Consider the following 15022-nt stretch of genomic DNA (forward strand, 5'->3'; position numbering starts at 1 on the left):
AGATGGGCATGATAAAGGACAAAAAGGCAGGGACCTAACAGAAGCAGAAGAGATTAAGAAGAGGTGGCAAGAATACACAGAAGATCTATACAAGAAAGATCTTAATGTCCCTGATGTCCACGCTGGTGTGATCACTGACCTTGAGCCAGACATCCTAGAGAGTGAAGTCAAGTGGGCCTTAGGAAGCATTGCTAACAACAAAGCTAGTGGAGATGACAGTATTCCAGCTGAGTTATTTAAAATACTAAAAGATGATGGTGTTAAAGTGCTGCACTCAATATGCCAGCAAGTTTGGAAAACGCAACAGTGGCCACGGGATTGGAAAAGGTCAGTTTACGTTCCAATTCCAAAGAAGGGCAACGCCAAAGAATGCTCAAACTATCGCACAATTGCACTCATTTCACATGCTAGCAAGGTTATGCTCAAAATCCTACAAGCTAGGCTTCAGCAATACATGAACCGAGAACTACCGGATGTACAAGCTGGGTTTCGAAGAGGCAGAGGAACTAGAGATCAAATCGCCAACATTCGCTGGATCATGGAGAAAGCACGAGAGTTCCAGAAAAATATCTACTTCTGCTTCATTGACTATGCAAAAGCCTTTGATTGTGTGGATCACAACAAACTGTGGCAAATTCTTAAAAAGATGGGAATACCAGACCACCTTACCTGTCTCCTGAGAAATCTGTATGCGGGCCAAGAAGCAACAGTTAGAACCGGTCATGGAACAACCGATTGGTTCAAAATAGGGAAAGGTGTACGACAAGGCTGTATACTGTCACCCTGCTTATTTAACCTATATGCAGAGTACATCATGAGAAATGCCAGGCTGGAAGAATCACAAGCCGGAATTAAGATTGCAGGGAGAATCATCAACAACCTCAGATATGCGGACGATACCACCCTAATGGCAGAAAGTGAAGAAGAACTAAAGGGCCTCTTGATGAGGGTGAAAGAGGAGAGTGCAAAAGCTGGCTTGAAACTCAACATTAAAAAAACTAAGATCATGGCATCTGGACCCATCAATTCTTGGCAAATAGAAGGGGTAGAAATGGAAGCAGTAACAGACTTCATTTATTTGGGCTCTAAGATCACCGCAGACGGAGACTGCAGCCATGAAATTAAAAGACGCTTGCTCCTTGGGAGGAAAGCTATGGCAAGCCTAGATAGCATATTAAAAAGCAGAGACGTCACCTTGCCGACAAAGATCCGCATAGTCAAAGCTATGGTTTTTCCAGTAGTAATGTATGGCTGTGAGAGCTGGACCATAAAAAAGGCCGAGCGCCGAAGAATTGATGCCTTTGAACTGTGGTGCTGGAGAAGACTCTTGAGAGTCCCCTGGACTGCTAGGAGGTCAAACCAGTCAATCTTAAAGGAAATCAACCCTGATTGCTCATTGGAAGGATCGATAATGAAGCTCAAGCTCAGATATTTTGGCCACCTAATGCGAAGAGAGTCTCTTTGGAGAAGACCCTGATGCTGGGAAAGATTGAAGGCAAAAGGAGAAGAGGACGGCAGAGGATGAGATGGTTAGATAGCATCACTGAAGCAATGAGCATGAAACTGAGCAAACTCAGGGAGGCAGTGAAGGACAGGAAGGCCTGGCGCAATATGGTTCATGGGGTCACGAAGAGTTGGACACGACTTAACGACTAAACAACAACAAAATGTTTGGAATAAAATACCCTTACTCAACCTGATGTTCTCTAGTTTTATTAGTATTACAATTATCAGACTGAATTGTGCCAGAATTATCAGACTGGATGGCCAAGGGGAATTCTTCAAGTTCTAAACCCAACATGGAGAGAAGCGAAGCCTAGACGATGATGGCTATTATACCTCATCATTTCCCATGCTACTTGAGACCTTCAGTCTAACATAATATGTAGTCTAACAAGGGAACACTTTTCCACCCTTGATCTAAAGGTTGGTTGTGTACATTGTTAGATTTAGAAATTCCTTCAGTTTACTTAAAATAGCTATGGAGAATGCAAAATGGATCAAGTTAGCAGCACTGGGAAAGAGAGTAATCCTCTCACCATAAAAGAATAGGAATGTCCTGATTTCATTGCAATCCTCTAATTAGGATCACAGATCTCACCTGAGTTAGAGGAATCTTCCCCATTCTAATGCTCTGCAGGTGTTTTGGGAGGAAAACTCAGAGAATCCTCCATGGCCAATGGCTATACTACCTTGGTTATTTTACAAATTGTAGTTCCTAATCTTTTGGAGAGTTGGTGAGCTATATTGGTGCTTAAGCTATGGCTACTAGAAACATATTTTTTTCTGCTTAAACCTGCTCCCTTTTCTTCCAGAAGGTGATTTCCCCCTACCCATTTTCTTCAAATTCATTGTTTTCTGGAAGTTTAGTCTGCTAAAAATTGGACACCAGAGAGCTGGGGTTGCAGGTTGCATAGAAATGATTTGAGGGAGCACATCTGGATCCCAGTTCAAAGATAGTATGTCTCAAATATACAGGGAAGGACATCTTTTCTTGTGGCTTGAGGGTTGCACATTTTTCTCTAATATGTTTCAGCAGCCAGACTTTGCCTAGACATAGCATTGATATTACCATATCTTCAAAATATTGTTCATACTTTCCCTGTTTTCAGACGTTTTGGTAAAATATGCATGTAAAGCCTATTACAAGCATAACACATTTGTTTTACTTTTTATTCTCCTCTCCCAAGTGTTCCTTTGATGCTTTCTCTTATTCTTAAGAAGCATTTTGGGCATTTTTGCTACTCTTTAACAGTAGCAATAGTGTCTTCAAAGGAGCTGTGATTGTCTGGCAGCTTTTGGATTCCCCTGGACATCATCACCTAGAGACTTGTTCTCTTCCTCTAGGATAAACTGAGTTAATTTGCACAGCAGGGACCATGGCCTTTGATATAAAATAAATGCAAAGTTAGGATGATGTCTTTTCTAGAGACAGTGTTCAGTTAGGTTTCACTTTAATTACTCCTTTTATTTTGCCAGTCCTGAGCCAAATCTAGAGATCAAGGTAAGATTCCATAGAGAACCTGGCACGGATGCTAAGAGAAGGACAAAATCTGCTCACTGAATATCAGATTCCTGTAAAGGTAATTCGATTTTCTCCACACTTATTGAGAGAACCAGAAGAAATGTGTGGTATATTTCCAGACAACACTTTCTCATACCACTGTTTTTCTCCATTTTTCTTCTTCAACATGACAGAGAACACTATGTTGCAGCACTGAGTCTTCCTGTTTGTGATTCTAGCCAGCCATGCCTTCTGTCAGAGTGATCTGTTCCATTTAATTCCATTCATACCATTAAATGAAACTTTATTGAGGACTCTTTTCTGTCTTCCAGAAGTTAGGTTTTTAATTTTTTAAAAAGGTGCATTTTTATTATCATTTTACAAAATTGTTGAACTAGCCTTGACTGGTCTCTTTTGATAAAAGAAAGCTGGCATTGAAGTATAGAAGAGACACTTGGAGAATAGGTGAGCTATTGATATATAGCAACGGTTGATAGGTTGGTCCTCTGGCTGGAAATTCTGGGAACTACAATTCCAACCTATCTGGAGGAGCCTGAGTTATAGGGAGCTGTTATAATAGGTGATGGCTCTTCAAAAAATATTAATCAAGAGTTATACTGTTATGAAGTTCTAGATTAAATTCTGATTGAACATTTTTTGAAGGCTAACTTCTAATTTTTCTGAGATACACTGTGCAATGCATTCATTCTGAAGTTGCATGCAGAAGGCCTAGGGTAAATGTACCTATTCTTCTCCCCCCAACACACAAACACCCCACTCAGAGGGAGAAGCTTCGTGCTGCTTAGAAGCAGTGTTTATGTAATGAGCTTACTGCTGACAAATTTAGGACTTGGTATATAAAATATGAGAAGGTCTGCAGACATCTCTTCATAGTTTTGCCGAGTTGTTGAACTACTGAGTACTGCACATCCCAAGAATAAAGCCCCACAGTTTTCTTTGCTGAATTTTGCGTACACAGAAAGAAAGTAAAAAGCATGCATAATATATATGAGAGACAGAATTTAATTCCTAACATTTAAGTCAGTTTACTTAACAAAAGAAAAAAGTAGGAAACTAAATATTACATTAGTATATGCATTCCAAATTCTAAACAGTATGAAGTACCATACTTGGAATACGCTCCTACATGAACAAGCAAAAGTGAAAACACAAGCAGAACAGTTATTATATGAAATAATCCACCATGGGATGTTTATTTGCAGAGTAAGATTGGGGTGAAAACATAAGCACAATGTTGGAGCTGAAAACAACTGGTGGGAAGGAGAGTATGTTTTCATCTTTTCTGGTGCTGATAATTCACCAAAGTGGTGCTCCCTCAATTGCTAGAACAACTCCCTGAATATCCAGCCAGCATTGCTCAAATGTTTTCTGGAGGGAAGCTGTGTTCCTAAAGTGGATTGTGGGAATTGTAGATTATAATTTTCTGGGGTTCAGTGGCTACAAAATCGAACTATTGAGTTTAATTTATACTTTTTAATGTGAAACAAACCAAATTGCTTCTCAGACTTTCACCTCTGTGTGTAACATAACATGCAAGACAATGCTGTGAAATGGAGCCAGCAAGTTCTAATTTTGCATTTCTATTGCAAATGAGCTCATGTTTTCCTTATTTAAAACAGGGAGAAAGGAAGGAGCCACAGCCTCAATTCATCTGTGAACATGATATCTGTGGAAACTTAAGTCAGGATTCAAATAGGTATGCATGATATTTCCCAAATGGGATGGGAACTTTTCTAAACAAGTAAGCACTCTCTTGCTGAGCTAAGTGATAACATCTAGCCAATCTTGGCTGATCTGAAAAAACTAAGCAGAGTCACTTCAAGTTGGACTTCAGATGGGAGGCTTTGAGTGACAAATCAGTAAAAAACAAATAGAACTAACTTCCTCTGAATCTTACTTCCTAATGTTGGTTAATGCAGAAAAAAATGAATGGATTGCCAAAGACTTTTGTTCATTTTCAGAATGAAGGTTATTTAATGGAACACTTGACTTAACTTGCACTAAATTCAGTGAGACGTTCCCCAAATAAACAAAAATGAAAACCTGACAAATCTCTATTTTCTAAGCACAATATCTGAATGTTTCCCTGATCTCATTATACTCACCTGTTTGTTCTCAAATGACTTTTTCTCAGGCCCTCATATGTTGTGTTGCTGTGGTTTGTAACTATGGAATTGTTAACAGAAAAACTACTTTCATTCATCTTTATGTATTTCATGCTTATGAACTACTGTATAATTATGATCATTGCTTATAAGATAAAAGAATAAGAACTGCATAAGTAATTTCTGAGCATCTCAATTAAATTAGGTAGCATATTTGCAGGCATGGCAGAAACAGAGTCAGAGAACCTAACAGATATCACGGCATTCCAGTTGCTGGGATTTGTAGGGCTTGGAGATCTGCAGATTCCTCTCTTCTGCCTCTTCTTAGTTATCTACATTGTTACTATGGTTGGGAACATCCTCATCATTTTTCTAGTCATTACTGATCGCCACCTTCACACCCCTATGTATTTCTTCTTGGGAAATCTGTCTTGCCTGGAGACCTGCTACAGTTCTAACATCCTTCCAATGATGCTGGCTAATCTCTTCTATGGTAGGAAGAGATCCATTTCTGTAACTGGCTGCATGCTGCAATATTACTTTTTTGCTATTTTGGGAGTTGCTGAATGTTGCCTCCTAGGGGCAATGTCCTATGATAGGTATGTAGCAATTTGTAAGCCACTGCATTACACAACACTAATGAATGGCAGAATTTGCCTCCAGTTTATAGTTGGATCATGGATCAATGGTGTATTTGTTATGAGCATAGTTTTATATCTAATGCGTCAGTTAAAGTTCTGTGGCCCCAATGAAATCAATCATTTCTTTTGTGAATTGAATCCAATATTAAAGCTAGCGTGCAGTGACACCCACTTCATTGAAGTAGTAACATTTTTGATATCTGCTATGTGTATCTTGCTTCCTTTCTTCTTGACCTTGGCCTCTTATATTTTCATTATTTCTACGATCATGAGAATGTCATCTGCCAGTGGGAGGAAAAAGGCTTTCTCAACCTGCTCCTCACATCTCATGGTGGTGTCCATTTTCTATAGCACATTAATGATTGTCTACATTTTGCCCAAAACAGATGGACTGCGAAACATCAACAAAGTCTTGTCTCTGTTTTATACAGTCCTCACTCCTTTGTTCAATCCTCTGATATACAGCCTAAGAAATAGAGAGGTAAAAGAAGCCCTTAGAAAAGCAGTTGCTAAATTGTGTGCAACTGAAAGAATACATCACTTTAATCTAGTATGAACTTTTTTTTTGGATGCTTGTGTTATTCCCCAGTAAGCCCAGGATTTTGGGTTCTTTGAGGACACCATCACATTTATGGATTTCTCTAAAACTGTATATTAGAGATTAGGGTCATTAAAGAATTCTGCCATGAACTTGTTCTCCTCACCTGAGAAAGTGTGTTAGTGTTCATTCTACTCTGAGAAATAGAGATCCAAATGGGTTGTATTATTTCTTGTTAAATATATGAGGTAGCTTGAAAAATTTTTCAAACTTTAACCTTTAAGTAATCCAGCACATTTAGAAGAAAAGAAGAATTTTACAGAAAGGCTTTCTTTCCTCCTACAGAACTTCCTGGATTAACCACATGATTATCTTAGGAAATGTGTTTATGGCTATATCAAAGCACAGGATGTCTTTAATGGGAGAGGTGGAGGCAGAGGTAGAATTGCTGCTGACTCTCCCAATGCTGAGCTATGACCCCTTCCCACTTAAACATCTGGCCTTTACAGGGAAGAGTTTGCAAGAAGCAATATGAAATTTCATGCCAATCTGAAAGTTCTTGCTTCTCTTGGAGCGACTGATCATGACCAGCTGAGGCTCTTCTTTATAAAGCCCTCCATAGTTGGTAATTTTTCACTTGGAAATATTAAATGCATTACTTCATGTTTTGGTCTGATGGTATTATATTTCAAAAATACATAACTATTTATATGTATAACTATAGGTGTCACCCTGTGATAGGTGCTAGTATGTGTAATCACAATTACACAATATTGGCTGTACGGTATTAAAAGTAATGATAACATATTTAATAGCAACATCATTATTTTAATTCACAGAGGCATTCAGGTTTTGTCTCCAGTGCTCCTAAATAAGTGAGAGAAGCAAATCTTCAAATTCTTGTTTTCGCCATTACCCAACCAATTGCCCCTGTAGTTGTTGTCAGACTATGAATGCTGTTTCTCAGACTGATGTCTCCAACTGTTTGGAGGTAACAGTTATCGGAATTCCAAACCAGCATGGTCCTTGGAAATGCTTTAACAGGAGTCTTGTTGAATTCAAACTCTCCAGCACTAGATGACAATGCTTAACATTTGCATGATTGACTATAATAGTTGAGAGTGATAGAACCTCAGGTTTAAAAGATATAGAAGAATTCATATTCTCTATGGTTGAGATATAGTTTAGCTATGCATATGGAAGGATATTCAGAAAGTGATCCCCTAAACCCAAATTAAAAATAGCTTAGCTAAATATCAGATGGACCAGACTTGCGCCACATTTTGAGATAGGTAACTTTTCTCCCTGATTCTAATAAGAATGCTGGATTTAAATCCAATCCACTCACACATTCCAGTCCTTCTTTTGGTAATGCTAGTTGGGGGATTTTGGCTATTCCATTCCCAACAAATCTAAAAAGTTCCACGTTGGGGAAGAGTGACCTAGAGGAAGACACTAGATTGTCTTCTGAATCTGTGTATTCCATTGCTACCTGCTGTTAGTACAAAAAAGTTTGACAAGTTTTCTGCCTTTGGCGCACACCTAATAAAAGCAATGTGGAATTTGAAATGTTTATTTTTGAGTGGTTCATGGCCAGTTAAGCACTGTCTTGCTAGGTTGAATGGCTTTCACAGGTTCCATGTGAGTCATGGGAAATGTGTTGAGAATTGTAGGAAAGAAGTGGACAAAGAAGAAAATGGATAAGATCAAAATAGTTGAGGGGAGGAGGGGAGGTGTCCAGATTGAAAACCATACTTTTCTTCCAACCACACATTTTCTTTCATGAATTGTTTCCTGGAAATAATGTGCAGTCAGGATTCGGATTAATTACTGAGCTAGATTTAGAGACAATGATTAGAAAAGACTTTTTGGTACTATTCAGACTTTGGCACTGACGGTGATAGAAGCCCCAAAGCTGCTCTTTGAAGAGAAGCTGACTTTAAAAGTAAGTTCATTTTCTTCCCTCTCATTTAGAATGGGAAGTAATATGTGATATACTTTCACAGAATAATTTTACACCTGCTTGCTTCTTCCATCTTCATCCAACTAGCATGACGTCAATAAAATGTGGCAGCACTGAGTGTTCCTGTTCATGGATCCAGCCAGCCATGACTCATCTCGGAATGCTCCAAGCCATTTCAGCCCTGCCACAATAAAGCAACACAATTAGGTGCCCATTGCTCGGATTTTTAAATTGTTTGTGGTTTGTTTTTAATGCTGCTAAATGTGGGTTTTAAATAGGGGGAAAAAGAAATGAATCTTGTTTGATGGAGCTGTTTCAGATATATAAAACTGGCTTTTGGAAGGGTGAGATAGGCAAGGAAGAAGACATCCGTGTGGAGAGTGTGTGTCTTCTGCATTGCTTCGCAAGACTTACATGAGTGAGAAGAAAGTCCTGACCAGCACCTGTGCTGCTATGAAGATCTTGAGAAGGTTCTGTGGGGATGCTTATAGGTAGCTGTGCCTGTTTCTTTTCTCACAACCACCATGACATTTTTTATTACTGATGCTGCTGCACCTGTAGTACATTAGGAAGGCCTAAGGCAAGATTGTCCCCTGCAAAGGGAAAATCCCCAATCCATGGTGCTTTTAAAAACTATGTTTGAATTTTGCCAGTTGTTGACAAATTTAGGAGCTATAAACATGACAGAGAATGAGCATATCTGTTTGTCAATTTGTATGCTTGTTGAACAAAGGATTGCAATGGGATTTCACTGAATAAATGAAGCCCCATCATTTTTATTTGTTTTATTATGTGCAAAGAGAAAGAGAGGAACTCAAAGCATGCACTTTTAGGTACTAAGTGCATTTGGACATACTTACAATATATGTTCCACTCTTAAATTACTAATATTTCAACCAATTTACTTAAGAGTAGGCAGAAAGTATCATAAAAAGTAGTGTCCTCAGCCTACATTACTCAGTAGTGTGAAGCACCAAATTTTAATCATGCTGATATATAAAGCTCATAGTTAAGTAGAAGAGTTTTCCAATAAGATTCTCCCCAGTGGGATTTTCATTTGTGGAGTATGATTATAGTAGCTGCGCAGGTGAGAACTGGGCAAATCATAGAAGATAAAGGCCTTGCATAAAGCCATTGAAACCTGTTCACTACCACTGTAGTCATGCTTTTGCAGCTTAAGAGAGGGAGGCAGGAGGGTCACATAGTCTCATGTGATCTGCAAATATATTTGCACAAACACACCAGGATTCAGAGAAGTAGGGAACAAGTTCCTCACAGTCAAGGGAGGGGTTATCTCTCAGCTCATCATTTTCCATGCTAGTTGAGGCCTTCACTGTAACAAGGTATGTAGCCTAAAGAAGCCAAGACTTTTCCATCCTTGATCTAAATCTTGGTTGTATACATTAAGGCAGATTTAGAAACCCTTACTTATGCAGAACCCCAAATAGATCAAATTTCAGCAGATTAATCTCCTCCCCATTCAAAAATAGAAATGTCCTGATTTCATCCCAGTCCTCTAATTAGGATCACAGATCTCTCGTACATTCTTACAGGAATCTTCCCCATTCTGATGCTTTGCTGATATTTTGGGAGGAAAACTCCCAGAAATATCCAGCTTCCATGGCCAATAGCTACACTATCTGGGTTACTTTACAAATTGCAGTTCCTAAACATCTGGAGAGTTGGGTGCCCTAGAGCTAAACAAATGCATAAGGTGTGGCTACATACAGTAATATCCTGAATTTGTGTACTTCAGGGCTACCTCCTATTAATAGGGAAATTCTGCCAAGGTTTCGAACTCTGGCATAAAGTAAAGCAAAATTAATTTTTAAATGTTTATTTTGTAGTGGTTTGTGTCCAGTATAGAAATGGAGAAGAAATGTCTCCCTTCTTCTAAGCAAGGAGCTGAGTCATACACACACACACACACACACACACATATATACACACACACATACACATACACACACACACACACACAAATACAAAACTAAAAAACCTACAAACAAAAAGAGAAAGAAAGAAAAAGAGAAAGAAAGAAATTTAAAAGATGACTTCCCCTCCCTCCAAACAAGTATATGTATTAACAGTAGCTTAACACCTACTAAAAAAACCCTCTTTATCTCCTTTCTCATCCCTAAACAAAACCCGAATTATAAAAAATATCCAACAATCAATCTGATCAGCAAAAGGATTAAGAGTGCCAGTAATAATAAAGTATACATTTTAAGCTTAAACAAATAGGTCAGTTTTGCATTTTAACTTCTAAGTTTTTTCTGAGAAGTGAAACCTAAAAGATCTCTCCCCTTGAGCATACAAAAGACCAATAATAATCACATATGTGCTTTAAACTAAACCAAATAAATCACTTTTACATATATAAATCATCGTCTTACAGCCCTGGTCAAAAAAAGAAAATTCAATATTAACAATCCAAGATCACAACATGGACAATTTAACCTTGATCTGATAAATCCACTTTGAATTCCTTTTTCTTCTTTTTGAAAAGCACAGTCTTCAGTCTCTTTTCCAAATACAGTGGTACCTCGGGTTACGAACGCCTCTGTTAACGAACTTTTCGGGTTACGACCAGCTCCGGCTGCAAAAATTTACCTCGGTTTGCGAACTCCGCCTTGGGGTATGAACCGGATCCGCGGCCACTTTCCCTCCCGTGACACGGTCCGCGGCCATTTTTCCGCCCCTGACACGTAGTCCGCGGCCATTTTTCCGCCCCTGACATGTAGTCCGCGGCCATTTTTCCGCCCCTGACATGTGGTCATAGGGAGGGGGGCTCTCCCTCCAAGCAATAGCCACCTCCCTGTCCTCCACGCCAGAACGGATTAACGGTAATTACATTGAACCTTATGGGGAAATTTACTTCAGGTTGTGACCAATTCGGGCTGTGACCAGAGTCACGGAACGAATTAAGTTCGTAACCCGAGGTACCACTGTAAAGCTCCAGATAACAATCTCTTATCATTCCCTTCCTATCTATTTTCAGAAAAGGTTTCAGAGATCTGGTATTTCCCTTCTCTATGTCCAAAATAGGATAATTCTCAAAGTCACTCTTCCAGTCCATTACAGCTTCTTTCTCCATATCATTCTCGTAATCAAACAACCCTGAGTCCATCTTCAAATCCACGGCATCTTTTTCCATATCTTCCATGACTGTCTTATAATCTGGCATTTCTTTAAAGTCCATTTTAGAATCCTTATTCAAGTCATCCTCCACTGCTATTTTGTCCAGTAAAACCTTTTCCTCTTCTACAACCTCTGTTAGCCCTAATTTTACAAATAGTTCCTGGACATACTGATTCCAAACAGTTAAAAATTCTTCTTTGGAAGAAGGATACTCCTCCATTATGCTAAAAGATATATTGTTAGTGTCCATTCCTTCTGACCATGAAGGCTCCATCTTATATGTTTATTTTCAGAAGCCAAACTTTCCCAGGGCAGATTTTTTTGCACTTAAATCCAAATTCACTTACTGTATTTTTTTAAACAGAGTACTCCACCTGCTAAAGATTGTTAAATTGCTATCTCTTCACAGGGAATCTCTGTAAGGAGTACCTGTGGGGGATCCTGTCAATCTCTTTTATCTAGTGATGATTCCGAAGAGATGGATTGAGGCCAACTCCTCTAATTGCCTTGGGCATCAGCTCCACAAAGAACAGAGCCATGTTCAATTGGCCATTTCTTCCGCAGAAGCCTCCAGATCCAATATGAGTCATGTGGAATGTATTGAGAGTTGCATGGAAGAAGGGGGAAAGTGGATGTAATCAAAGATGTTCAGAAAGATATTCAGACTATAAAAAAAACAAATCATTTTTTCCCCTCAAAACTGTCCCCTTCTCTTTCATAAGGTGATTTTCTCCTGTCTATTTTCTTTCCCTTCATTTTTTTCTGGAAACCACAAATGTTAACATTAGTCCTCTGAAAATTGGAGACCAGAAAGTTGGGGTTGTGGATTGTGGATTGCACCAAAAAGATTTGAGGGCATGTATTTGGGTCCCATTTCAAAGGTAGTATGTCCCAAATGCACAGAGAAGCACATATCTTCTTGTGGCTTGGGGACTGCATATTTTTCTCTAATATGTTTCGACAGCCAAACTTTGCACTAGACATAGCAATGATGTCACCATATCTTCAAATAATATTTATATTTTCTCTGTTTTTAGATGTTTAGATACAATATGCATATGTAAAGCCTATCACAAGCTTAGCACACTTGTTTCACTTTTCAGTCTCTGCTCTCTGCTCATCAAGTGCTATTTTGATGCTTTCTTTGATCCTTAAGAGAGCCAGTTTGATAAAGTGGGTAAGGCATCAAGCTAGAAACTGGGAGATCATGAGTTCTAGTCCCACCTTAGGCATGAAACCAGCTGGGTGACCTTGGGCCAGTCACTCTCTCTCAGCCCTAGGAAGGAGGCAATGGCAAACCACTTCCGAAATCTTGCCAAGAAAACTTCAGGGACTTGTCCAGGCAGTCACCAGGAGTCAACACTGATTTGAAGGTACACACTGTGATGGAATGGAATTATGAAGGCCAGGCTCAGGGAGAAAAACATTTTCTTACATCTCCTGAGGAGCGTGGGAGATACAAGAGGATGAGACTGGTACCTCCCTGAGGAATTCACAATGTTGTTGCTGGCATTACTTGGGATTCAGTCTGGGAAGATTCTTGTTAGAGGTTGTAGCTAATAAACATAGCTGGACTGAATTTACATGGTCTCTTGGAGTTCCTTGGGCTAGGCCTGACACACACACACACATACATGCATGCCTAGCCTTAAGAAGCATTATTGACATTTTTTTACTCGTTAAGAGTAGCAATCGTGTATTGAGAAGAGCTGTGTTTCTCTGGCACTTTTCAGATTCCCCTGGGGATCATCATCTAGAGACTTGTTCTCTTCCTCTAGGATAAACTCAGTTAATTTGCACAGCAGGGACTGTGCCTTTCCATATAGGGTAAATGCTAAGTTAGGGTTCAATTGCTCCTTTTATTTACATTAGTTCTGAGCTAAATCTAGAGATCAAGATAAGGTTCCATAGAGAACCTGGTGCTAATGGTGACAGAAGCCAACTAATAAAATATTCTTCATCCATTTGTTTAGATGAACTTTTTAATTTCTGGGTATGTATGAATAGAGAGAAATGTAATGCTAACAACATTGAAAGCAAAACCAACTATATAACATAATAATACAACACTTGCAGTAATAAATGTTTTTCTTAATGCCATTATATATTTCATAAAAATATAGAGCAAGCATCACAGAAAATACAAAATCATCCATCTATTAAGGAAAATAAAACAAATGTAAAATAGTAACAACTAGAAACAATTATTGTCTGATAAAAATTGCAAGAAGGGGAATCAGAATAGTGCTAGGGGAGGGAATTATTCCATCTGAACAGAGTTCATCAAAATGAGTCTGTTCAGTCATTAGATAACTATTATTCAGCTTCCTGAAACTCAGTGCCTGCTGCAATGTTTCTCAGCCAGGGGTACAAGTATAGAAGTAGCTTAAGTTGGCTATGACTTCCCTCCCCAAATCAGAAGAGAGGAACAGAGAAGGGAAAGCAGGAGAAGCACCCTTTCTCAGCAGTGCATTTCTTAAAGTCCAGGAGAGCGGTTATGAATATTAACGTTTCAATCCACACCGTTTGTGATCCAAGATCCAGAGTGGCTTTTTCTTCTATTGGGACTCTACTTTCCATTTAGTATTTGTCTTTCTATATTTTCTCTTCCTCTCCTGTGTTCTGTTTTAACTATGTGTATCCCTGAGAAATGAAAAATGAAGCAAATCAAACTGTGATCCAAAATTCATTCTTCTGGGGTTTGGTGGTTGTAAAAAGGAACACACCTTTTCAAAGGAGAGAGCAGTGTTTGGAAATGCCTTTTGCTTCCCACAGACTGAAAAGATGGAGTGCAACACTGAGGAAAAAGATCACACACAGTTGACAGGAGAAAGAGGAATCAGAACAAAAGAAAGGAAGGACTTTTACAGGAGTTGTGAGTTGGGGAGTGGGGAATTCTAAGATCCTGATTCACTGGTGGGTTTCTATGGCCATAGAGGGTGAGTCAAATTGTTTTGATTTCATGAGAGGAGGGGGAATCACACCTTTTCAGAGGAGAGAGCAGTCTTTGGAAATGTCTTTTGTTTCCCATGCTCATGTGTGGTGGGAGATTAAGTGCATGTCCTTAACCTAGAACTGAAAAGTCTGCGATTTTCTCCCAGCTACACTCTTGCAATTTTCCTAGTGGGTCTGCTGCAGGGAAGTTAGAAAGGCTGAGTCCTCCCTGTCCTTTGTTGGTTTTCCCCTGGTGAGTTTCTTCTCAGTTTACAGGATTAAGAGTACTTTCTTTTAGTGCAAGAATAATCTGTTCAGCTCTGACAGGATTATGTAAAGGAGGAAGAGTAGCTGGGACTTGGCCGTGATCTTGTTTCTGAGATCCTGGGAAGGTTCCTCCATTTCTGGTCTGCCACAACGTCACAAACATTAAACCTAGTCTGCTGAAAATTAGGGACCAGAAAGCTGGGGTTGCAATTTGCACAGAAATGATTTGAGGGAGTGCATCTGGATCCCAGTTCAAAGATAGCATATCCCAAATGTGCCGGGGAAGCACTTATTCTGTTCTGCCTTGGAGGCTGCACATTCCTCTCTAGTGTCTTTCAGCAGCCAAACTTTGCACTTCACATAGTAATGATGTCACCATATTGTCAAATCATAGTTATGCTTTTGCTG

At 39.2% G+C, this 15022-nt stretch overlaps 1 protein-coding gene across 1 annotated transcript; it reads left to right on the forward strand.

Annotated features, from left to right (window-relative positions):
* The first annotated feature begins 5352 nt into the window (after positions 1-5352).
* On the forward strand, positions 5353-6327 carry LOC103049622 (olfactory receptor 6B1-like). Its single transcript, XM_007444809.2, has one exon. The coding sequence runs from the start codon at positions 5353-5355 to the stop codon at positions 6325-6327; it is 975 nt and encodes a 324-aa protein (XP_007444871.1).
* Positions 6328-15022: the final 8695 nt, after the last annotated feature.

The sequence above is a fragment of the Python bivittatus genome, unplaced genomic scaffold (genome assembly GCF_059951505.1).
Source record: "Python bivittatus isolate LINGU-HERP-01145 unplaced genomic scaffold, Pbiv_v1 ctg000410_np1212, whole genome shotgun sequence".
Classification (NCBI taxonomy): Eukaryota; Metazoa; Chordata; class Lepidosauria; order Squamata; family Pythonidae; genus Python; species Python bivittatus.